The sequence below is a fragment of the Piliocolobus tephrosceles genome, chromosome 17 (genome assembly GCF_002776525.5).
Source record: "Piliocolobus tephrosceles isolate RC106 chromosome 17, ASM277652v3, whole genome shotgun sequence".
Lineage (NCBI taxonomy): Eukaryota > Metazoa > Chordata > Mammalia > Primates > Cercopithecidae > Piliocolobus > Piliocolobus tephrosceles.
Genome location: NC_045450.1, coordinates 72,128,291 through 72,154,397, shown reverse-complemented (window position 1 = coordinate 72,154,397; position 26,107 = coordinate 72,128,291). Strand labels below are relative to the sequence as shown.

Below are 26,107 nucleotides of genomic sequence, written 5' to 3'. Positions count from 1 at the left end.
TGGTGGAGAAGCGCTGCCCGCTGCAGAGGGACGGCGTGTACCGCTGGTTCTCGGAGCTGCCGTCGCCGCAGCGCGTGGAGTTCTTGTGCGGCCTGCTGGACCTGTGCATCCCGCTCGAGCTGCGCTTCCTCGGCTCGTGTCTGGAGGACCTGGCCCGCAAGGACTACCACTCGCTGCGCGACTCGGAGATCAAGGCCAACAACCCGGCCGACCTAGGCAGCCTCACCAACCTGACGGACGAGGTGGTGCGCAGCAAGCTGCTGGTGTCGCTGGCGCTGCTGGGCTCGGAGCAGCGCGAGGCGGCGGGCGTGCTCTACCGCACGCTCACGCACATCGACTCCATCATCCACAACTACGGGTTGCAGCTCAACGAGGGCCGCACGGGCGATGAGTTCCTGCTGCTGTTCACCATGGCCTCCAACCACCCGGCCTTCAGCTTCCACCAGAAGCAGGTGCTGCGCCAGGAGCTTACGCAGATCCAGAGCAGCCTGAACGGCGGCGGGGGCCACGGCGGCAAGGGCGCGCCCGGGCCGGGCGGCGCGCTGCCCACCTGCCCGGCCTGTCACAAGGTGCGTGCCCGCCCCGAGCTCTGCCCTGTACCCAACTCTGCGCCCCCAACTCTACACGCCAAGCCTCCAGCCTGCACCGCGAGTCCCCCACCCAGGCCTCCAAGCCTGCACTGCGACCTCCCCCCCACGCCTCCAACTTGCATCGAGAGCCCTACCCAGGCCTCCAGCCTGCACCACGAGCCCCCAACCCGTGTTCCAAGCCCCATCCCTAGCTTCTACCCCGCACCCCAAATGTGTGCCCCACCTCTCAAAGCTTCCACCGTACACCTCAAGTCCCCATCTCGTGTCCCAAGCCCACGTCCTAAGCTCCCACTCCGCACCCTAAGTCTGCACTTCAAGCCCCAAGACCACACCGCGGCCCTGAACCCACACCCTCAGTCCCCTCTGCGTGCTCCAAAGCCTCCAGACCTACGCCTCGCGCCCCTTGGGCAGGAGCCCTTGCAGGGGCCCTGGGTCCGAGCATCCGCGGGAGCGGTGCGGGAGACGTCCGCGGTCAAAACTCACAGTCCCGGGTGCCCTCCTTTCACTTAGCCGGCTGCAAACGCGATAAGGCCTTTGTCCCCTTAATGCGGCCCTTGGGTGACAGATAACAGATTGCGGCGCCTTGGTTTCCCCAAATCTGGTGTTTATTACCAGAAAGGGAAGGAGCCATGGCCATGCCAGAAGCCGCCGGTGAGGTGAACATTGCAAGGCGCTGAGCTTCGCTGAGCCGCTCCCTCCACACAGGTGTTTGGGGCCCCGCTTGGGGCCTGTGTCGCTGGGGGCCTGGGCGCGGGACGTGGCTGTCCGTGTGAGTTCATTTATGGACACGTGCATGCTATATGATGTACGCGTGTGTCGCATGTGGGCATGTATGTGTGCACACGTGTGTGTATTTATGAATGTGCACATGCCTGTAAGCGTTGTGTGTGATCGTTTTTAAGAGCCAGGCTACCTGTAACAGACAGAGAAAAACTCTCAGAGCTTTAAATGCCGGTGAAACCTATTGGCGACCCTTAGAAACAAAACCCAGGCCGACTTTGAGTGGGAGGACACCGGTGCCTTAAGAAACGTTAGGTTAAGTTAAAGATCTGCGGTCTCCACATTGAACCGGAAGGGCATCCTGGCCATCCACTTAGCGATGTGAACTTTTGTCTAAGTGTTTCAGAACTGAAAACGCAAAGTGTTTGGGGCTCAAGCTATTTTTAACAGCCCCCTGCAATCCAGTGCCAAAATTTTGCTGCCGGAAGAGATTACTTTGACCTGGTGTGATGTGTATTTAGATTACAAACAGATTTTTTTTTTTTTTTTGGAAGGGAATAGGTTGCAGTCAGGACCAGTCCTGCTGAGTGCCTCTTTGCAGTGTCTTTAAGCTATTTGAAGTTAAAACTTTGATAAGACTTTGCTTTTATGAGTGGCTGAGAACACCGTCTGGTTTGCTAGGTTTCTTTGTGTGTGTTTTTAAAGCTGTCTTTCAATCCTAGATGGTGGCTTTTCCTTTTTAATGTCTTTTTCTAAGAAGTAGTTGTGGTACATTGGGTTTTTTAATTGATTTTTTGTGTGTGACGTTTATCTCCAAGACTATAGTTTTTAAGTTCAGCTCTCACCCTAGATTCCAGGCTGTGTGCTGCGCAGAGAGTCCTAGGAAATGTAGTTGTTTCTAGTAATCTGTGTAAGCCTTGACATGCCGGCAAATTGTCGCCTATTCATGGAATCCCACTCATTTATGGTCAGTTTTCATGTGCTGTTACTCCTTTGTGTAGAGTCCACCCACTAATAATTTCTATGGCTGTTGCTACGGTAACATCAGCTCTTTAAGGGGATTCTTACTGTGTGAGCACCGGTGCATCACTTTATGCAGACAGTGGTGATTATTACTTTGGTTGGGCAGGGAGCTAAATCTAGAACAAAAATATCTTATAGGAGAGACTTTCTGTCAAGCAGATACCCTTTTGATGAGATGAAGGGGCTAATCTATTCCTCTCAGCTCACCCCTGCACACCACCCCCCCAACCAACCCCAAGGCCACGGGCACTGAATTTACCAGCCGTGCAACCTTGGCCAGGATCCTTCTGCCTCTCAGGGTGTCCCCGTTGCAGCGGAAGCGATGTAACCTACCTCACAGGCTTGTTTTGAGGATTACATAGGTAACATGTGAGCTTCCGGCAGAGGTGCAGCAAATGCTGCTTTCTCCGTATTTATGGCCTCTCTGGCTTTTAACATTCATTTTTATAGAGGTATGCTAACTTCAAGGCATGTTTTATAGATGCAATTATTTACATCTTGGCCATGAATGTTTATGTGTTCTAAATTGGTTTTTGAATAGTTACTTAGAGCTGACAATTTTTTTGTTTCATCTTTGGAAAACTGGAAAATTCTGTGACCCTTAATGAGAGGATTATTATAAGGAGTAACCTTGGGTTGTCATTTCCGTATTTCAAAACAACTATGGTTTCTAGTTTTCCCTACATCCCCAGTGTCACTGCTAAGCTAATTTCAGCCCCATTCATTTAACTTTAGTTTCTGTTGCTGCCTCAAAGGTAAGACTGATGCTGATGAACTCTTTGTTGCTTGGAGCAGGCAACTTAGATGAAATCTAGCATTTAAGTATTTTGCCTTCTTAGTTTCTAAATCTAACGTTTGGGATAATCCTGAAAAAGCAGCCCTGTTAAAGCTGTCTGCATTCTTTTGTAAGCTGTTGTATTTTGTTTTGAACTCTCCCAATTTAGAGACTTTGTATTTTTCTTTTAGAGATACAGATGTCAATTGCTTTTTAAATTTTTTTTATCTAATTTGAATTTTAATTTCTTGGCCTGGCGAGGTGGCTTACGCCTATAGTCCCAGAAGTTTGGGAGGCCAAGGTTGGTAGATTGCTTGAGCGCAGGAGTTCAACACCAGCCTGGGCAACTCAGCAAAACCCTGTCTCTACAAAAAATACAAAAATTAGCCAGGAGTGGTGGCGCACACTTGTAGTCCCTGCTACTTGGGAGGCCAAGGTGGGAGGATTACCAGATCCCAGGAGGTCGAGGCTGTAGGTGAGGTATGATCATGCCACTGCACTCCAACCTGGGTGACAGAGTGAGACCCTGTCTCAAAAAAGTTTTTTTAAGTTTATTTTCACTGTATTATCCGAAAGTCATTATTTGCAATTCCTTGTCCAAACCCTGTATTTTTATTTAAAAATTCTTACTATTCTGAGGACTTCTAGAGGTGTAAAAGTGTGGGGAGTGTAAAGTAGACATACCTGTATTTTACTTTCAGAAAGAAAAATACTCCCAGTAGCCACACTGATGGTAGGCTGAATTAGTTGTACTCTGCTTAGTGACCGGTAATGCTGCTGCTTGCTGCTCCTGCAGTCGCCTGTTCCAGGGTGCCAACTGTGGCGGATAGTTGGCTTAGACTTTCTAATGTCTGTTTTACGTAAATAAAAGACCATAGTTTTGGAAATAGTTAAAATAAATCCTTTGCAGTTTTTTCTTTGTGTCAGTGATAATTAATATGCTGTGGTATATGCACATGCTTTTTCTTGTTTTGAAAATAACAGCCTTATTGAAAGAGAATTCATATACTGTATACAGTTAACCCCCTTAAAGTGTAGAAGTCAGTGGATTTTAGTATAGTCATATAGCTGTGCAAGTACGACCACTGCCTCTGAACATTTCCATCACCCCAAAAAGAAACCCAGTGTCTATTAGTCACTCCCCATTCCCTCTGCCCTCCAACCCTTGACCACCCCTTTTTGTCTCTGTGGGTGTCTTTTTTGGATGTTGCATGTAAGGGGAACACACACCGTGTGGCTCTTTGTGACTGGCTGCCTTCACTGGGTGTCATGATCTCAGGACCCCTCCGTGCTGTGGGTGTGTCAGCACTTCCTCCTCTTTCACCGCCGAGTGGCGTTCCCCTGTGTGAAGAGGCCAAGCTGTGCTCACGCGTTCCTCAGCGGGTGGAACTTGGGGTTGCTTCACGTGTTTGCTTGTAGACCTTTTTCTTTATGGTTAATAGGCTCTTTGTCTTCACTCCCATGCACTGTACCTGACACTTAGCGCATCCTCTGTGGACCACTGGTGCACGTGTCTGTGCAGGGCTGTCTGAGGGCTCCTGTTCTACCTGGTGGATTGCTAGGTGCCGTGTGGAGAGCTGTGTAGGTGTGGCCTCAGCTAGTCTGGGGAGCTGCAGTTGGAGGTGGCAGGGAACACTGCTGTCGGTACAGAGCCTCCAGACTGGTGTATTTGGTCAGCAACAGGTATGGGGGAGCAGGGCCTGGTGGGCAGGGGTGGGGCCCCGCCTGAGCTGCAGCTGTGAGGGCCCTGCCCTTTGTGTTTCAAGCGTCCTCAGGGTGTGGATAATGAACTGCTTCATGGGGCTGATTTTTTTGAGAAGGTACTAAAATGATGTTTTTAAAGTTTTTGGTGCAGGGGTGTGGTGGGGTGGTGATCTTCCTTTAGGATTATGCGCTGTGGAACAGTACTGGAACTCTCTGTGGCTTGCATTGTGAGTGTCCGAGAATAAGCACTGTAGAAACTTCAGATGGACACAAATACTGTGAATAAACCTGCTGAAAATCTCTGTCCAAAGATCAGCAACAGCTTTTGCCTTATTGCTTTTCATAAGCTGTTGAAAATCATTGCAGTTCACAGGTGAAATGTGGGATAGTTCATCCTTTGGTTATCAGACAAAGTGTAAGTGGCTTCTTTTGGTTTCTCCTTCAGCCCTAAACTCTGGGCCTGTTGCAGCCAAGAGTCATCTAGCATTCCATAAGAACGGACTCTCTCTGGAGCAGCTGTTGTCACTAATGGTTAAAGGAATCACTGTGACCTAAAAGCACTGTTTTGTCTCCATCTTTAACACTTGTTCTCCTGGGCAGCTGGAAACTGCCTGGTCTATGAACTTGTCTGTGAACTAAGTCTTCTGGCTGTCTTTGTATACATTGCTTGTTTTATTACATTATAGGAGATAATATCCTAACACATAGTGGATCTTTTTTTATTTTTTTGGCCAGCTGTTACAGGTCTAAAATACTGTCCTGTTTCATAGTGCAGTACAGTACATGACACTGGAATCTAGACATACAGTCATGTGCTGCTTAAGGACACAGATACGTTCTGAGAAAAGCGTCCTGAGCTGATCTTGTCGTGTGAGCAGCACAGAGTGCACTTACACAAACCTAGGTGGCAGAACCCGCTACACCCCAGGCCACAGTGTAGAGCCTATTGCTCCTTGGCTCTAAACCTGTGCAGCGTGTTGCTCTACTGAATACTGTAGGCAGTTGTAACCCAATGGTATTCGTGTATCTAAACAGAATAGGTACAGTAAAAATGCAGTGTTAGAATCTTAGAGGACCCCGGTCCATGCAGTCTGTCAGAACAGAATAGGTACAGTAAAAATGCAGTGTTAGAATCTTAGAGGGGTCGGGCGCGGTGGCTCAAGCCTTGTAATCCCAGCACTTTGGGAGGCCGAGACGGGCGGATCACGAAGTCAGGAGATCGAGACCATCCTGGCTAACACGGTGAAACCCCGTCTCTACTAAAAAATACAAAAAACTAGCCGGGCGAGGTGGCGGGCACCTGTAGTCCCAGCTACTTGGGAGGCTGAGGCAGGAGAATGGCGTAAGCCCAGGAGGTGGAGCTTGCAGTGAGCCGAGATCCGGCCACTGCACTCCAGCCTGGGCGACAGAGCCAGACTCCGTCTCAAAAAAAAAAAAAAAAAAAGAATCTTAGAGGATCCCGGTCTGTGCAGTCTGTCAGTGATGGAAGCATCATTATGCAGTGCATGACCATGCCGGGATGCAGTCCTGATTGCTTTCTTGGTGGTAGTGTTTCTGTTGATGCCATGATGGAGCTGCAGTAGCACTGCCATCTACTGTGTAATGGCTTGGATTATGTGGTACTGTAATTACTGTCCTTTGCCCTCACATTAAATGAAGGCCATTTACTTTGACATGAGCTAGTTCACATTTGCCTCATTTAGTTGAACACACATTTGAGTTTTGCTGTTTTGTACTGTGTTCTGAGCATAGTTGTAGGAACTGGAAATTCTGTGTCATATTTGGGTATGATGAGTAATATGATGGTATTGTTTGTTCAAGTGAGAAGATAATTGGAGATAAGCATCTACGTTAGTCTTGTTGCTGCAGGTGAAGCTTACCGTTTACTTAGGCTTTAGTTTACCCATTTTCTCTTTAGTCCTGTAAAACTTCATTTACCTTTTGGATTAACATACTTTTCCAACAAATCTACACGAGTCTTAAAAGTCTAGAGTCCGGCTAGTAGAATAGAATAGTAAGAGGTACTTGCGCTGGGGCATTTTTGTTTGTTGAATTGATGACAAAGAAATTTTTGTTATGCTAGGAAAAATTTCTACTTTAGTATTCTCTCCCGCCCCCCACCTTAGAGGCATTAGGTTTTAGAAAAAGATCCTTCTTTTTTTTTTTTTTTTCCTGAAAAACTGCCGGTTGGAACAGTAGTTATCTTATTAGTTTAAGAACTGTTGCTGCAAGTTACCTTATTAGGGTACATTATTGAAGGGCTTTTGGTTTTAGACTTTAGTCTGACATATGCAGTTTAGAAATTAGTTTTAGCAAGGTAATTTTTTTTTCTCCAGTCTCTGTAGATGTTTTTATTGTAGAGAGACCTGATACATTGTAGAAATATTTCCTGTCAAAGGTAAAAAGAGATCATCCAGAACTAACAAAATAGGTTAATTCTTAGCACTTTCTGTTTTGTTCTGGGTTAAAAGACCCAAAGCTACTTAAAGTGAGAAGACAGAAGCAAGACAGAGTATCTTTCAAATAATTGCTCTTCCAGCAGCTGTGTGTCATGTCTGATCAGGGCATGATTAAGCAGGACAGGACTTCACGTGCTGGCCACAAAGCCCTGGCCCCGGCCGCTCACCCTCAAAGAGGGGCACTGTGGACCCCCGCCTGCCATTCACTACGCAGCTTGCCAGTGGGGCAGGTGCTTTGCAGGCTCACAGAAAAATCACTCACCCTTGAAATGTGTTATCTGGGCCTGGATGCCTCCTTAGTTTCTCTGTGTTTCCTTTCTGTGTAAGGCTGGTCCCTCACTGACAGTTTGGCCACACCCCTCTGTTTCCTCAGGGTCACTGGTAGATCAGCATTTGAATGTTGTAATTTCTGTCTCCCTCCTTCAATCCAGTCTTTGACCTCTAGTATTTTCCCACCCAACCCATAAACAGAACCATAATGGTTCTCTGATTTATTTTCAGCAAAACCCCACCTTTAACACCACTCACCTCTACCAGCCAACAAAACCCCAGCTCTGACACCACTCATCTCCACCAGCCCCTCTTCTCTTGGTGGCTTCACCACCGAGGCCTCCCTGAGCAGCCAGCAGAAAAGGCCTTCCGTCCCGCTGGCTGGCGCTGGTCCACGAGAATAGGTTGATGTGTGTCTTTCCAGACATGTTTCTCACATATATGTTCACACTTTCTTTCAAGACACCATACACATGCTTAGATACACGTAGGATCTTACATATACGCTGTTCATCATGCTGTAACAGCCACGCTTCTTGAAGTCGATTCTGCTGTCTCTAGTTCCTCACCTTCAGTTATTCCTCAGCCTCCTGTGACCTGCCTTTTGCCTTGAACCTCTTTGACAAAAACAATTTTTACGGAAGAGTATTCAGCAATCTCTTCAGTGAAGAAAAATTTTAAATAGGTAATGTAACCAGAGGTAAGAAGTGGAAAAGTGCCAGAGGCAGCTGCATGGAAAGTCCCTTCTCCCACAGATGGCAGGGAAGGGCATCCAGGATGTTTTAAGGGTCAGGCAAGGTTCTCCTTTCCCTGGGTGTTGATAACTTTTATTTCACGAGTAAAAAACATGTTTCTTACCCTCCTCCCAGCCATCCAGTTCCCCTCTTTGCAGATAGCACACTTCCTCGTAGAACCTTCCAGAGAAACCATATGTATTTACAAGTAGATACCTGATGTCCCACTGCACACACAGGTGCCTCCTGGTCTTCTCTTGGCAGTCTTTCCAGATGAGGCTTCTCTGTCAGTCCATAAAGAGCTTGTTCATGGCACGAATGTGTTATTTAATCAGGCCCTATTGATAACATTTTGTTCCATCGTATTACCAACCAGTTCAGTGTCATTTACATGTTACGTACATGTCACCCACATGTTACAGACGACAGATGGCACCTGTCGCAGTCAGGTAACTCTGCCTGTGGAGTAGAAATGCACAGGTGGAGTTGGGTCAAATGGTCTGTGCTTTTGCATTTATTTTACCTGTTGCCAAGATCTGCTTTTAGAATTCCCACAGCCATATACAAGGCCTGTTTCTCTAACCTTTAACGAGCCCAGTGAGTTAGCCACTTGCTGGTCGCAGCCATTCTGTTAGGTGGAGACTTACCCTGGTGTGGTGTAGTTTTATCTTAGGAGTGAGGTTCAATATTGTTTCAAGTAAACTATTTCATTGATTTTTGGTGAGCTGTTTGTCTCCTTTGCTCACCTCTGTTGGGTTGTTGGTCTTTTCTTTTTTTAATTTTTACTTTATTTGAGACAGAGTCTCCCTCTATCACCCAGGCTGGAGTGCACTGGTGTGATCTCGATTCACTGCAACCTTTGCCTCCTGGGTTCAAGCAATTCTCCTGCCTCAGCCACCCAAGTAGCTGGTATTACAGGCTTGTGCCACTGAGCCTGGCTAATTTGTGTGTGTGTGTGTGTGTGTGTGTGTGTGTTTTTAGTAGAGCTGGGGTTTCACCGTGTTGACCAGTCTGGTCTCAAGCTCCTGACCTTAAGGGATCCACCCACCTCGGCCTCCCAAAGTGCTGGGATTACAGGTGTGAGCCATCACGCCTGTCTGGGTTGTTAGTTTTTAGAAACTCCGTAAGTTTCAAGGAAATCATCTTTAGTAGGAATTGCATGTATTTGTTTTCTGGGTTTTTAATCTTGTGTTTTGACTTTGCCATGCAGTTATTTTCTCTTCTTTTTTTTTAAATGGCACATTTATCAGTCCTTTTTGGTATGGCTTCTGGCTTTTGTGTCATAATGCATAATGTATAATGCATTTCTCATCATACATATTATACATATGCATGTATTGTGCGTACATAATGCACATGACGCCCCGTACATTCTAAAGACAGTCCCCTGCAGTGTCGCCTGTGGAACTTGTGTCATTCTCTTTTTATACCAAACGGATCCATCTGGAATTGATTTGGTATAAGGTACAAAGTTAGTTTTATATTTTCCAGATGACAGCCCATTTGTCCCAGTGCCATCTGTTAAATAGTCTCTGCTCTCCGAGATCGGAGCTGTCTCTGTCGTATACTCCCACATCTATTTGGTTCACTTCTGGACCCTGCGTTCTACTCCATGGACGTCTCCATCCAGATGACCTCATGTTGGCCAGGTTCATTGGATACTCTCGGTTATGTTTCTTACCTCTCCTTCGTTTTGTGGTTTTCCTACACAGAGGAATCCCCGGGAAAGGTTTTTTTGGGATTTGTTTGAAATAAATATGGCTGTGAGGCACCTCCCCCGGATGGTGGCTTCTGCAGCCTGGGTGTGCCGGCCGGCTGGGATCTGCGCTGCCTCCGCCAGTTCTGGCACTGCTGGTTTTCGTCTTCTCTGGATATCTGTTTTCAGTTTCTCCTCTGCTTTTCTGCACTTTTGATGATGTTATTCCTCAGACTTCTCTCCTTTTTCTTCTTTCTTTTTGCTTTATAATTCGTGACCTTTTCAGCTGTGGTTTTGCCAGTCTCACTGATGAATCCCAAAAACCTAAAGGCTCAACCAGACTTCCAGCTTCCAGTGAAAGTTCCCAGTAGCTCAGTGTGTGCAAAGGCAGGTTTCTCTCTTCCTGCCTGCCATGGTTCCAGTGTTTCCCCCAAAGTTTGCATCTCGGAAACTTAATCCCCAGTGCAGCAGTGTTGGGACATGGGTAGGTCACGAGGGCTCTGCCTCTGCCATTACAGTGAGGTAATATCCTTGTCACCTGAGAGTGCTTTTGTAAAGGCCGGTGTGGGGCTCCTCTTGCTGGCTTGTTCCCTGGCTCTGTCACCCTTCCCTCTTCTGCCTTCCACCATGGGATGTCCCAGCAGGAAGGCCCTCAGCAGATGCAGGCTCTTGCTGTTGGACTTTCAGCCTCCAGAACTGTAAGAAATACCCTTCTTTTCTTTATAAATTACCGACTCTGTGGTATTCTGTTACAGGAACACAAAACAGACCAAGACACCAACCCTGACCTGCTCTGTCCTTCCCTTCTAATTCCCTCTAGCCAGAGGCCCAGGCCTGCCATAGAGATGCCCTTTTTTTATCCCCTCCAGCTGGTTTATGAACAAGTCCTAAGTATCTTTAGATTTGTCTCCAGTGACACCATTACAGCCCCGATTCAGTGTTCCCTCAGAATCTCCCTTTCTTTCCCCCCTACTTTCCTTTCTTCCTCTCCTTCCTTTCTCCTCCCACTTCCCCTTTCTCCCCCGTTTCTCTCCCTACCACACTTGCCATGGTGGTCACATATATGGCACACTTCTCTGGGCGCAGGCTTAGATTTGCGGCAGGATGCCAGGGAAGCAGGACGTAGATTAGAATAGTCTTCAGGAAACCAGCATGGCCCCAGCCTAACCTAACTCCACTTTGCTTCCGATCAGAAATCTGTATTAGAATGCAAGTCAGCTGATGTCAGTGTTTAACGTCTACAAGAAACAACTTCATAGCTGCTCCATTTTGTTTTCTAATTGAATAGTTCAGAAGCATTGGTACCTTAACTCTTTTTAGAAATAACACTGATGTGCCTAACTCTGACCTTGACTTAGGTCTAGCCTCATTAACATTCTAGTCTCCTGGCCTGGGTCTGCCTTCTGGTAACCCTTTTTGGTCTCCCTGGCCTGGGTCTGCCTCCAGAACCCCCTCTGGTCTCACTGGCCCCCTCTTAGCCTCTAACATCAGTTCCCTTGTGTCACTGGAATGGTCCTGGTCAAAAGCATGCAGGAGCCTCATTTCTGGCTTACAGGTCTTAGCATGATGTGCCATGGCCTTTGTGATCTGTCCCCTACCTGTCCGTACACACCTCTGTCTGTGGGCGCAGTTCCTCCTCACTGTGCTTTCTCTGTCCCACGCCCTGGGAGAGGCTGTTCTCTCAGACTGGACACCGCATACCCCCATTCCCATTATTGGTTCATCGATACCAGTCATTTTGTTGTTGCATCCTTATCCTAGACCTTATGTGCTGTGTTCTGTTTCTGCCCCCAAGACTTTGACTTTGACAGAGACTGCCTTTTTAAATCACTAGAACCTAGCAGTTCCTACCACCTACCAGGGGCTCACCTGTGGAGCATTCGTTAAACCCAGGGGCAGGAGGTGTTGGGTGGATGAAAAGTCTCTGTAGTACAAGTGCTTTTTTCCCTTCGGGTTTTTCTTTTCAGTGGCCACAGTAGTAACTCCTGTTACCAACTCGTACTTTTTATATTTTAATTTTGGCCTTTATCCAATGACGACTACTTATATGTTATGTAGCTGTAGATTCTAGTGAAGTGTAACTTGAACTTTAACATCGGTATTCTACTTTCTTATTTATTTATTTATTTTTGAGACAGTGCCTCACTCTGTCACCCGGGCTGGAGTGCATTGGTGCGATCTCGGCTCACTGCAAGCTTCCGCCTCCTGGGTTCCCGCCATTCTCCCGCCTCAGCCTCCTGAGTAGCTGGGACTACAGGTGTCCGCCACCTCGCTCGGCTAGTTTTTTGTATTTTTAGTAGAGACGAGGTTTCACCATGTTAGCCAGGATGATCTTGATCTCCTGACCTCATGATCCGCCCGCGTCGGCCTCCCAAAGTGCTGGGATTACAGGTGGTGAAGTACTGTGCTCGGCCTATCCTGACTCTAATTAAAACATGTATATATAGGAACTAGTTTTTAGAAGTATTATAGTCTAGAATTGAAAAAAGATTAAACTGTTTGAAATAGGAAGAGATTTAATGTATGGGGAAGAGGAACAACCCTCAGCCCTACTCTATTTTGGACATTTTAATAAAATTTAAAAGCTTGAGAATAATGCTAACAACCTAGTTATAGTAAAATTAGTAAAATTGGCCTGGCGCGATAGCTCATGTCTGTAATCCCAGCACTTTGGGAGGCCGAGGCAGGCAGATCACAAGGTCAGGAGTTTGAGTCCAGCCTGACCAATGTGGTGAAACCCCATCTCTACTAAAAATACAAAATTTAGCCGGGTGTGGTGGCGTGTGCCTGTAATCCCAGCTACTTGGGAGGCTGAGGCGGGAGAATCGTTTGAACCTGGGAGGCAGAGGTTGCAGTGAGCCAAGATCGAGCCACTGCACTTCAACCTGGGCAACAGTGAGACTCTGTCTCAGAAAAAAAAAAGAAAAAAGATTAGTAAAATTAATGAGATACTTTGAAAGCATGGAGTATTGGGGTTGTGTGGGAAGCACTGTGTGGTACGTAAACTCGACCCGGATACAAGTAGATCCTCACAGAACTCGCATGCCGCCTCTGGGAGATTCTCCTGACTCCAGGCTTCTGGGAGAGGATCTTTCATATGTGAGAACTCATGCCGTTTTCCAGTCAGTTCCCACCTTCTCCGCACCCCGACTCCCGGGCGTTTTTTCTATTCTTTTCCTCGATTCTGTTTCTTTTCCACCACTGGTCAGTTTCGCCTGTTATAAAACTTCATTTAAGCAGAATCATGGAATTCCATTTTATCTGTTGGCTTCTTTCATTGCCTGATTTTAGTGGCTGGTCTAGGAATGACAGTGTAGATTCTGAACTTTCCACAGTCTGCTTAGAGTTAATACTGTGCCACACGTCGTGCAGTGTGTCATTTCTCAAAGCACTTATATGTGTGGGTTGTTTAACTAGGTGTAAGCCTTTTAAACTAGCATACCATTAATATTGTATTGAGGAGGGTAATTTATCAATGTTACTTTTCCTTTTACAATTGCTAATAAAGATAGGAGGTGAGGAGCAGCAGGCTACAGGGAGGAGCGATGCGTGGGGGCGTGTCAGTGTTTCCAGATGCGTGCAGTGATGGGCAGCAGACTTGGGGAGCCTTGTAGTGGAGGCATGTCATTGTTCCCAGGTGTGTGCGGTGAGGGGCAGCGGGCTCAGGGGGATGTGGTGGGGGCTTGTCATTGTTCCCAGGTGTGTGTGGTGAGGGGCAGCGGGCTCAGGGGGATGCAGTGGGGGACGTTTCAGTGTTCCCCAAGTGTGTGCAATGAGGGGCAGCAGGCTCGGGGGGATGCAGTGGGGGCGTGTCAGTGTTGCCCAGGTGCAGGAGGCTGCTCTGAGGGTGTCGCATGTATTTTGTTTAATGCTCATAACAGCTCCATGAGTTAGGTTATATTTTTGTCCCCGTTTTAGCAGTGAGAAAACAGACACAGAGAGGTTAAGTATAATTTGACAAAGGTGACATTAGTTAGTGGCTATTTTTATTATGTGAAGTTAAAATTGTTTGTGTGTTGACTTCATCTTTCAAAATGAGAGGAAAAACCTGAGGAATATGAAATGAGACGAGGAAGAGAGCCCCAGACTCTGTGGCTGGTAGAAGTAGGGAGTGTGATCTCATCCCCGGCTTCCACCGGCTCTGCCGATGCCCGGGGCTGCCCCATGTGTGCAGCCGGTCCTAGGTGGGATCCATGATCTTTGTGACAAAGCTCCTCTCCCTGCTTTGGCCCCAGCGGCTCGTTTTTATTCATTCAGCACTGAGTATGTAAATGATAGTCCTCAGTACCGCAGTCCAATATTTTGTTGGGGTTCCTTTTTTTCTTTTCATTTAAAGGTAAAACCTACATTTAGTGAAATGTACTTATTTTAAGTGTGTCATCTGACTGTTGTCACCACTCAGATGTGCCCGGCCCACCGCTTCAGTTTTGACAGAGACATAAGCCTTGATGGGGGTTTGTGCAGTATCACCGTCAGCCCAGAGAATTCCCTCCCGCTGTTTTTCAGTCAGTTGCGACCTTCTCCACCCCCTACCCTCAGACCTTAACTCTTTCCCTTGGCTGGGTGCGGTGGCTCATGCCTGTAATCTCAACACTTTGGGAGGCCGAGACGGGCAGATCACAAGGTCAGGAGATCGAGAGCATCCTGGCTAACATGGTGGAACCCTGTCTCTACTAAAAATACAAAAAAAATTAGCCCGGCGAGGTGGCGGGTGCCTGTAGTCCCAGATACTCGGGAGGCTGAGGCAGGAGAATGGCGTGAATCCGGGAGGCGGAACTCGCAGTGAGTCGAGATCACGCCATTGCACTCCAGCCTGGGTGACAGAGCGAGACTCTGTCTCAAAAACAAAACAAAACAAAACAAAACAAAAAACTCTTTCCCTCTGTTCTGTTTCTTATCCACCATTGATTAGTTTTGCCATTTCTAAAACTTCATTTAAGCAGATTCATGAAATTCCATTTTATCTGTTGGCTTCCTTTGTTGCATGATTTTAGTGACTGGTCTAGAGATGCTAGTGTAGATACTGAGCTTTCCAGTCTGCTTAGAGTTAATACTGTGCCACGCCTTGTGCAGTGTAAGAAGCTGGCCACTGTCTTGCAACCAGGTGCCTTCCTGGTCCTTGCTGTGGCAAGTGTACATATTACATCTGTGCTATAGGTATCACAACATACACAGAATTGTTTGCTTCAATGTGAATGTACCTTTAAAAAAATTACGAGGAAAATATTGTCTTTTCTATATACTCACAAATGGACCTTTTTTCCCCCAACCCCTAAATGGAACTAGGCCTATTTACCATTTTGGTGCTTTTCATTCCTTACTGATCCAGTTTGTTACCATATCCTTTCAGTCTGGCAAACTCGCTTTAGTATTTTCGGGAGTGTAGGTGTGCTGGCAAGAAAGGCTCTTAGTTTTCTTTTATCAGAACATGTTTCACTTTCACCCATACTATTGAAGGATGTTTGCACTGGATGTGAGGTCCTTTGTTGGCAGCTTGCTTCTTCTGGGACTTTGAGAGAAGTCGAGACCCTGTCTCTCCTCCAGGACTCCGCTGTTGGCTGCTCCCCTGTGCTCACGAGTTGTTTTTCTCCAGCTGGCTCTAAGATGGTCTGTGTCTTTGGTATTTGAGCAGCCTGACTGTGATGTGTCCAAGTGTTTTATTGAATTTATCTTATTTGGTGTCCTGAACTTACTGGATCTGTAAATTCACGCCTTCTGCCAACTGTGGGAAATTTTCAGCCATAATTTCTCCAAAATGTGTTTCTGCCTCAATCTCTCTCTCCTTATGGGACTCCAGCTCTAGGTATATTAAACTGTGTGATATTGTCCCTGAAGCTTTGTTCGATTGTTTTCCTTTCAGATCTTTTTTTCTCTCTCTGTTCTTTGGGTTGGATACTTTTTATTGATCCATCTTCAGATTCACTGAGTCTTCTGTTATCTCCAGTCTGCTGTTAAAGCTCATCCATGGGATTTTTCTTCATTTAGAAATAGTATTTTTTAGTTCTGGAATTTCCTTTTTTTTAAGACAGAGTCTTGCTCTGTCACCCAGGCTGGAGTACAGTGGCATGCTCTCGGCTCACTGCAGCCTCCAACTCCTGGGTTCAAGCGATTCTCCTGTCTCAGCCTCCTGAGTAGCTGGGATTACAGGCGCCCATCACCACACTCAGGTAATTTTTGTATTTTTTGTAGAGACAGGGTTTCGCCATGTTGGCCAGGCTAGTCTCGAACTGCTGACCTCAGGTGATCTGCCTGCTTCAGTCTCCCAAAGTGCTGGGGTTACAGGCGTGAGCCACTGCACCTGGCACTGGAATTTCCACTTTTTAAAAAATGTTCTGTTTCTCTCTTGAGACCCGTTTGGCTTGTCCAGCCCAAGTCCCTTTTCCTTTCTGTTCCTGAGCCCTGTTGTAAGGGCTGCTGAGTCCCTGTCTGTGCTGCCAGCATGGGAGTGTCCTGTGCCTGGTCTCCAGAGCTAACCCTTTCCTTTTTGTATAGGTTATGTTTTTGTTTCCTTGTCTAATAATTGTGACTGCTTCTTGGATTTTGTGAGTGATCCATTGTAGAAACTCTGGACTTCATTCTGTCCTCCTGAAGATTGATGATGCTTTGTTGTAGCAGGCAGTCAGTTTGGCTGGACTCAAACTCCAGATACTCTTCCTGTGTTATCAGCAGCTAAAATCTCTGCTCAGTTGCTGTAGTGTGACCTTGCTGTCCTGGACCTTCCCTGTGCCTGCCTGTTTCAGGGCTCACACAGAGTTGATGTGCAGAGCATAGTGTCCTCTCCCAGGGTGCTCTCCCTTCCAGGTTTACCCCGTTGCTTTCCAGCTGCAATTGTCTACCAGAATTCCCCTCCCTGGTTTTTCAAGTGAGACTATGGGATTCTCTATGAGCTTTAGCTGCCCCCCTTCTCTGATGAGGACCAGGTTCTGCCCCAGGACAGGAAACCCATGCAGTGCTCAGCTCGCTCTGGGCACAGGCCCCCTCCAGTTTCTGCTTGTTCTTGGTCCTGTTCAGTTTGTTGTTTTTTATGCTTTGTCCAGAGTTTATAGTTATCTGCAAGAGGATTGGTCCAATGTCTCAGCCATTACTGAAAGTAGAACCACCTGCTTTATATACTCCAAGGGTTGCAGAAATAAATATGAACCATGTGTTCTAGGAAGGATTCATTATCCCTGAGGAAGGGCGGCTGTAAAGGGGGGTTTTATACTAGCTGGAACATGTGCTGTTAAAAGGATGAGGTGCTGTACAGAGAGAAGGCTAGGATGGCCCAGTGCCTTGAAGTCACGGGTCCATCTGGAGGATGTCAGTGGAATGGTTGTCCACATGCTCTGGCCCCTGGTGGTGGTCAGCCACGGGAAGGAGAGTCAGGCGTGTGGTGAACTCGCCGGAGAAGCAGGCCTGGGCCAGGCTTCACCTGTAGGCGGGAAGTTCAGTTGGGCAGATACCAGGTGCCTGGGGGTGAGGGTCTGGTTGTAGCTGCAGTGGAAGGTAAATCTGAAACTTTCTGGCCTGAATGTCTTCTGTGATCAATCCAGGTGAGCCCTTTCTGGTCTTATCTTTTGTTGCGTGGCTGACAGTAAGAGATGGGGTCCCTGGCTCTGAAGCAGCAATGCCTTGTTCATAATAGGGTGTCCCAAGAAGACTCCTGGAGCAGAGTTTGTGGTGCAGAAACAAAGCCTGCCAGCCGATCTTACTGACACTTTCTGGACCTTGGATGCACTCTTGTTTTCAACCAGGGGTTTCTTGCTCCTTCTGGCCTCTTCAAGTCCTGTTCTTTCCCATCCTAGACGCCTAAATGTTCTGAAACTGAACCTATACTGTGGCTAGTATTCCCAGAGGGCTATAAACCAGCTGCTTGAACGTGCTCACTGCTTTGAATGGCCCCATCTCAGGGAGTTGTATGTTATGGTGGGAACCAAAATGGTCATTATGGTGTAGTTTATTTACTGTAATTAGACATTTAGCCAGCTTCTCTAAGAAAACCCCAGTGTTTAAGCATATTCCTGGCCAAATATGCACGATAACAATATTGTGTATAGTATGTACTTAACATCAAAAGTCCCAAAGATAGGCCAGGCACTGTGGCTCACACCTGTAATCCCAGCACTTTGGGAGGCCAAGGCAGGTGGATCACCTGAGGTCAGGAGTTTGAGACCAGCCTGGCCAACATGGTGAAACCCCGTCTCTAGTAATAATACAAAAATTAGCTGGGTGTGGTGGTGCCTGCCTATAATCCCAGCTACTCAGGAGGCTGAGGCAGGAGAATCGCTTGAACCCAGGAGGTGGAGGTTGCAGTGAGCCGAGATCGCACCATTGCACTCCAGCTTGGGGAACAAGAGCGAGACTCTGTCTCCAAAAAAAAAAAAAAGTAATGTCAGGGGATGTCTCATCTGCCATCCTCTTGGATGTGGCATCAGTGGAATTAGATTGTACCTATGCCTGCAGTGGAGAGGGTGCTAGCTGCGGCCTCTGCTCCTGAAGCTGTTGTAGCTCACTGTTTCTAACATTACGAGTGTCACATAATTTAAATTTTTTCTTACGCTTGGTGCAGTGGTTCATGCCTGTAATCCCACTCAGCACTTTTTGGAGGCCGAGTTGGGAGGATCTCTTGAGGCCAATAGTACAAGACCAGCCTGGGCAACATAGGGAGACCCCCATCTGTACGAAAAATAAAAATTAGCTGGGCACTGTGGTACATGCCTGTAGTCCCAGCTATTCAGGAGGTTGAGGTGGGAGGTTGCACTGAGCTGCAATTGTGCCACTGCACTCCAGCCTGGGCAACAGAGCGAGACCCTATCTCAAAAATAAAAAATAAAAAGTGAATTTTTCTTGAGGGGTAAGGGACCATTATGGTGACCATATTGCTTTACTTTCTGACGGTATTGTCTTCAGAGATTATTGAGATTAGGTTGCTTGTTCCCACATGGCCACGTCCTGTCAGGGTTGCTTCTGTGTTCCCTTGCTGTCACCTGTTACTCCTAACTGCTGATGTTGTACCTTTTTCAAGCAGCCCCTGATTGGTTTCTCCCCCACCCTGCCCACGCCATAGCGGTGCTGCTGGTGGTCTGCTCTGTGGGGCTGTCTTGAAAGGGAAGCTCTGAGGGAGAGGCTTTGTGTGCGTGCCTCGGTGCACTGTGCCAACCTGGATCCCTATGGCTGTGGATTGGGCGCTTGCTGTTTGCCAGGCTCCATCCTGAGAGCCACGCTTGGTGGACTGCCTACTTCAATCCTTGCACCAACCCTCGGAAGTCAATATGGTGACTGTCTCCACTTTACAGATAGGGACACAGGCTTGGAAAGGTCACATCACTTGTGTCGCATGGCTAGTGATGGGGGCTGGCCCTCCCAAGGGTCTGAGTCTAGGGCCGGCATTAGGCATCACTGCGGGAAGTTGACACTTTTTCACTGTTATATTCCTCTAACTGACTTCACTTCCGCCCCTACCCCCACCCCAGTTTTATTGACACTTGCACTTGTCTGTGCAGGCATTTTCTCTCCTGTTGCATAAAGTCATTTTTTTAGTGGAAGGTAGTAGTTGCTGGGAAACACTGGAAGACAGAAGTAGTCAGAACCTGGTCAACAATGAAGGTCAGTGTCATTGCTGGCCTCCGACCGTAGTGGTGAGTAAGTCGCTGCTGGACAGGAGGGCAAGGAGGAGCTAGGAAGGCAGAAATGAGTTGTTGCTCATGAGTGCAGGCAAGATGCTGGTGTGCTCTCTGAAGTCAATAAATCTGTTAAGATGCCCTTTTAACCCTGTTTTATGGGATTACAGGACTAGGAAAGTATGTCTTTAGCCTACCTAGGGCTCTCGACTTCAGACTCCCTGCTGTTTCTACAGGCAGTCTCTGGAACAGGGATTCTGGGTGTATTGGAGGCTGGCTGTAGGCAAGCCTTACCCCAGAGGTCCGATGTGGTTGGCCCCTGGTGGGATGTCTTGGCACCTGGAGGTGTGGAAGCACCCATGGGTAGGCAGTTAGGGCTGGTGTTCCTAGGGGAGGCTGTGCTGCCCTGTGGCTATTTGTGAAAGAAATTTGCATCTGGTCACTCTGGGAGCTTGTCTAGTTAAGTCCTGGGGTTCCCTTTGCTGAGATTTTGAGCAGTGATCTTTTTTCTCTCTTTCTCTTTTTAATGAGTAGAGCTCTAGGGTAAAAAATATTAAAAGGAATGTTTTTACATGGAAAATGTTTTTTTGGTTAGCGTTGGCTTTCACTTGGCCTAAGTCAGCAAATAGCTTTCACTCTTAAACTATCTGTCTTCTTGTTCTGGTTTTTAGAGACACGTAATGACTATTTTAGTAAAATGCTTACAAATCCTTTTTCTTCTTATGTTTTATGTTTTTTACATTGACTTAAAAGTATTTAACACGTTACTCCTTGCTGTATAGAGGCAGGTTAATTGGAAAACAAACTGAAAGCACTCTTTTCTCATAGTGGTGTTGACTGTGCTTTGTTCATGGGGTAGACACTTCGGCGTTCATGTTGGCCCCTGATGTGCCTGGCCCTTGGGATGTGTGTGGAAGGAAAGTGTGGTTATGGTTTCAGAAACTTGCTTTTTCTGTACTTTTCATGTCATTCATTTCTTGTAGGGAGGTATTTATATTTAGACTTAATATCTGTAACTTGTTTAAATTCTAAAAGTAGTGATTGTTCCTCACAGGAAAATTGGAAAACAGAAAAATAAAAGTTACCCAGAGATAAATGCTATTAATATTTCGGTGTACCTTTGTCTTTTCTCAGTGCCTGAACAACTGACGTACATTCTGCCCGTTTCCACATTATCTGTGAGCATCCTGCATGCCTTTTAAGACTGCATAATACTCAGTCATCTGGACATGTACATTGAGTGACCTATTTCAGTAGCAATCTGTTGCTGGGATGTTTATGTTGTTTGTTCTTCTTTTTGCTCAAGCTGAGATAAATCTTCTTACACACAAACCTTTGACTACGTCGCTGATTGACTGTATCCTAAGAGCAGACTCCTCCCAGTGGGATTAGTGGGTGAAAAGCTACAGATGGAAAAAAAAGTTCATCACATCCTGCCTTGTTGCTGTCCAAACAGTGGCCCCAGTTTACACTCGGCTGAGGACGAGGCCACCCACCTGCAGCTCTATGAGCATATGACTCCTGAGAACATTTTAACTGTAGTCCAAGTAATTAAATAATTATTTAAGCTATCATGCACTTGTTTTCATTATTTATTTATTTTTTGAGTTGGCTTCTCGTGCTGTCGCCCAGGTTGGAGTGCAGTGATGCAATCATTGCTCATTGCAGCCTCAACTTCCCAGGTTGAAGTGATCCCCCCACCTCAGCCTCCTGAGTAGCTAGGTACAGGCACACACCACCATGCCCAGGTAATTTCTAAATTTTGGTAGAGATGTGGTCTCACTATGTTGCCCAGGCTGGTCTTGAACTCCTGACCTCAGGAGTTCCACCTGCCTAAGCCTCCCGAAGTGCTGGGATTACAGGTGTGAGCCCTCGCTCCTGACCTCAGGCTGGTTTTGAACTACTGGGCTCAAGCGATCCTCCTGCCTTAGCCCCTCAAAGTGCTGGGATTGCAGGCATGAGCCACTGTGCGTGGCAAGTGCACTGGTTTTAGAACAGACGATCACATGTCATGGTAGAGTCTCTACTTGAGAAGATAGGCCCTGGGCCCCAGTGCAGGGAACACGGAGCTGGGGTGACCGTGGGTGGCTCTGTCCTCATCCTCAGTGCTTCTGGGGGTATGCTGCCCACAGGGGTGCAGTAGATGCTGCAGACACAGGGAGCCCTGCCCTCTGGGAGGCCCAGTTCCCAGTGCCCCTCCTGGATCCTCCCAGAGCTCCGAGTCTCTAACAGCACTGAAGCAATTTAATTGCCCTCCAGCTACACCACAAGCACCACAATAATAGCAACTAACATTTTTCATGCGAACATTTTTCCAGTTCACTAAGTACTAGAAATGCATTTTACTTAATTCTCACAAAAGCCAGATGACCTTGGGGAAGGCACTTAGGGACTGACGTTCAGTTTTTCTTATTTTTAACATGGAGATAATTTGATCTGTGTACATCACGCTTACTGCAGGGATCAGATAGATGATCGCACATGCCTGCATAATGGATACTTGGGAAGAACTGTACAAAAGGTGGTTATAGCCAGGTACATTGTCTCATACCTGTGGTCCCAGCTGCTCAGGATCCTAAGGCAGGAGGATGACTTGAGCCTGGCAGTTTGAGACCAGCCTGGGCAACGTAGACCATGTCTCCAAAAAACAGACAGACAAAAACACTAGTACTTTTTGTTCTTTTATTCTTCATGGTCTCTCACAATGTGTCTTGACATCTTAGGCATTCCATTGACACCTGGCTTTTTAAACTGACTGTATTCTTTTCAAACATGTCTCGACCTGGCTTTCTCAGCCTACCTGGTTTGCCAGCTCCCGAGTGTTCCACATGCAGATGCAGTACTCAATATTAGAGAAAATAAACTCTATCAGGGGAGGGCCTCTCAGCCTTGGCTCTCCTGAGGCCCGGGGCCAGGTCCTGCCTTGCTCTGGAGCTGTCCTGGGCGCTGCAGGATGTTTAACAGCATCGCTGGTCTCCACTGGCTGCATGCCATGAGGATCCCCACCCCAGTTCACAGAAAATGTTTTCAGACGTGGCCAAATGTCCCCTGGGGACAAAAATTGCCCCCAGGCGAGAACCCCTAGGTTAGGAAATAACAAGACTTTAGAAGTTAAGAAAAACATCTAGCAGTGTCCTAAAAAACGGGGGAAGGGGTTTGAACCTTAGGCAGTAGATGATAAGGAGCTGTTTATAGGTTAAGCCTGGCATAGTGGCATGCACCTGCTGTTGTCCCAGCTTCTCTGGAGGGTGAGGTGGAGGACCACTTGTGTGGTTTTTTTTTTTGACTATGTAATTGAGGGTATCATTTATTGTAATATAAGAACATATTCTAAAACAGCTGGGTGAACAGGCACAACATAATATGATATTATGAGACATGATACTCTTCTGAATTGATATAATTTTTCCTTAAGATATCTATTAAATAATGAGTAATATTATTTTTAAAATGTTAAAATCCTTATCATTTGCCAATGTTGTACTGAATACCACTATTTAAGGAAAAAACCTGGGTAGACCTTTTGTCTCCCCTTCCTACTTTCAAAAGGCCACTTAAACTTACTCATATAAAATAGCACATGAATCTTTAGAGAACACATACAAATAAATGAAGATTTACATATATTAATCTATCTTAAAATGTACCATTCTTAAGAAACAGAAAAACACTTATCTTACCTTGAATAGCCATTAGAAAAAACTGTTCAGCCGGGCGTGGCGGCTCACACCTGAAATCCCAGCACTTTGGGAAGCCGAGTCGGGCAGATCACGAGGTCAGGAGATCGAAACCATCCTGGCTAACACGGTGAAACCCCGTCTCTACGGAAAATACAAAAAATTAGCCGGGTGTGATGACGTGCACCTGTAGTCCCAGCTACTCGGGAGGCTGAGGCAGGAGAATCACTTGAACCCGGGAGGCAGAGCTTGAGGTGAGCCGAGATCTCACCACTGTACTCCAGCCTGTACTCCACCACTGTACTCTCGCTCTGTCTCAAAAAAAGAAAAAAACCGTCCGACCAGGGAAGTTCACAGTCCCCAAGGAAGTCAAGTTGTCATCTCCAGATCCTTGGCACCTATTCCAGTTTTCAGAACCAATGGGAATTGGTGGGATAACATTAAAAATAGGCTTCTGATCCTGCTGTTGAGAAAGGGATGCTGTATTCATGTCACAGTGGTACATCTGTCCTCCAGAGGTACTCACACCATGAACAGAAATGGCAGACATTTTATTACCAATTATATTTGCTCCAGGAAAGCTTGCCTGACAGTAAACTGTGCCCAGTTTCTCTTGCTTAATTACCCCAGAGGTGCGGAGTTCAATGAAATCTTCCTTTTCTGTTTTCACTTGGGGCAGTGTTACGTTGTTGGGGCTTGACAAAAGCAGATCTCCGTTATCCTTAATTTTGGGTTTAGTGTCTGGTAAAATGAGAGGCTTGCAGTCCCCATTCAGGTTTCCTTCCAAAAGGAATGAATCGTCTTCTCCCGCCACGGGAGAAAGCAGACAGTGTTCATCTATCAACAGGTCTGATCTGGTGGAGGACCACCAGGCTGGAGTGCAGTGGCGCAATCTCGGTTCACTGCCAGCTCCACCTCCAGGGTTCACACCATTCTTCTGCCTCAGCCTCCTGAGTTGCTGGGACTTACAGGCGCCCGCCACCACGCCCAGCTAATTTTTAAAAATATTTTTAGTAGAGATTGGGTTTCACCATGTTAGCCAGGATGGTTTCCATCTCCTGACCTCATGATCCGCCTGCCTTGGCCTCCCAAAGTGCTGGGATTACAGGCGTGAGCCACCGCGCCCGGCTGGAAGACCAGTTTTGAGGCCAAGAGTTAGAGGTCAGATTGGGCAACAGAGTGAGACCCTGTCTCTTCAGTAAAAAAACACACTTTTTTTTTTTTTCATGAAAAACACCTGACCTCCAAAGTGACTGCGAGGGTTTTCCAGGGCTTGTTTTTATGTGGCATGCTTATGTGAATACTGTTCAGGTCCTTCGTATTTGTGAAGAAACAAGGTGAGGAGGGCAGTGGCGGGCTGCCCCTCTGGTGGGCGCGGTTAGATGTGACTGTCCCAGTAGGAACTCCTAGCCGTGGAGAGTGGAAGCCATCGCAGCTTCACTTTCTCCAGCCTCTAACTGGGAATTGAGCATTCCCTGCCTTTATGGAAGCAGGCAGGAATCCACAGTCATACGAACAGTACCTGTGACTTGGTCACAGATGGAGTCACAGATACTTTGATTTCACAGTTGGTAGAAAGCGTCTTAAAGTCTCCTTTATGGTTAGCACTCCTGTGAAGTGACCTGAGACCCACCTACTTTGTTCGAGAAGCCCATTCGTCCCCTAATACTTAGATGACGGGTTTCAATATAATTGACTTTGTTTGCAGCCCTGTGTATTTTATGCATTTAAAATGTGTTTCTTAGAAGGGTTCAGTAAGTGTCATCAAACTGCCAGAGAGGTCGCGGGCACAAAGAGAAGGTTAAAACCCTGCTCTAGAAGCTGACTGCCATCTTCCTGAGCAGCTTTCAAATGCCCACCAGTGGGGTGCCGCGAGCCTTCTGGAGACCCAGGCTGCCGTCAGTGTTAGGGGTGCTCTGCTTCCATCCGACTGCGTCAGCACGTCCCATTTGGATGACTTTGGAGGAGTGTTCAGGAAAGATTTTTAGAAATTCTCCTCTAAAAATTATGGTCTGGTTCATAAACATTAAAGTGAGTTGTAAGCACAGAGCTTTAAAGAAGCCTGTGTAGTGCTAGGTTTCTTTTTTCTGTCAGGTGGCATGAACTGAGGAAAAACCTTTTTTTAAAAAAAAGCGTAAATACCTGGGGCGGGGGTAGTTAGCAGGGGTCACGACGCGCAGCCAGCGTCAGCTCTTCACGCCATCTGCAGGCGTGGCTCCTCACCCTTGCCTGGAAGGGCCTTTGAGTCCCTCTGGTCTAATTGCCTAGTGCAGGGATTCCCTTTTCCATCCCATGTAAAGGGAGGTTGCGGAGGCTGGGCTCGGTGGCTCACGCCTGTAATCCCAGCCAAGGCGGGAGGATGGCTGGAGCCAGGAGTTTGAGATCAGCCTGGGTAACATAGTGAGACCCTGGCTCTGTTTATTTTTTTTTTAATTAAAACATAAGAGGAGGCTGTCGAGCCTTTGACTGTTTTGATCATGGTGAAGATTTATCTTGAAATACTCGTGCAGCATCATTGTCATTTGGGAGCTGGTTAGAAATGCAAGATTCTCAAGCCCACCCCGGACCTTATGAATCGAACCTGTGTTGCAGCCAGATCCGGAGGCATTTTGCACATTAAAGTTTGGAAGCAGAGGCGTCTCTTTAAACTGTAACAATAAGAAGGTTAATTGCATAAGAGCCAGGGGCGGGCTGCCCGAGTCCAGGTGCCCCTAGATGTGCGTCCAGTGTGGAGCCTCAGCTTTCCTGGAAGAGCCACAGAGGCGGGTGTGCCCCCTGACTACCAGTAGCTTGCTTCAGAGTCATATTTCATTCCTGGGTTAGCGCTTTGTAGATCTGGTGGAACGCTCTGATTGTCTGT

At 47.0% G+C, this 26,107-nt stretch overlaps 1 protein-coding gene across 1 annotated transcript in view; it reads left to right on the top strand.

Moving 5' to 3' along the window:
* Window positions 1-20: 20 nt before the first annotated feature.
* Window positions 21-26,107, top strand: part of ZCCHC14 (zinc finger CCHC-type containing 14) — an 86,340-nt gene continuing 60,253 nt past the window's right edge. Inside the window, exon 1 of the mRNA XM_031934460.1 lies at window positions 21-569. Within this exon, the coding sequence (XP_031790320.1) occupies window positions 411-569 (159 nt within the window). The 5' untranslated portion in view covers window positions 21-410. The remainder of the gene's footprint in view (window positions 570-26,107) is intronic.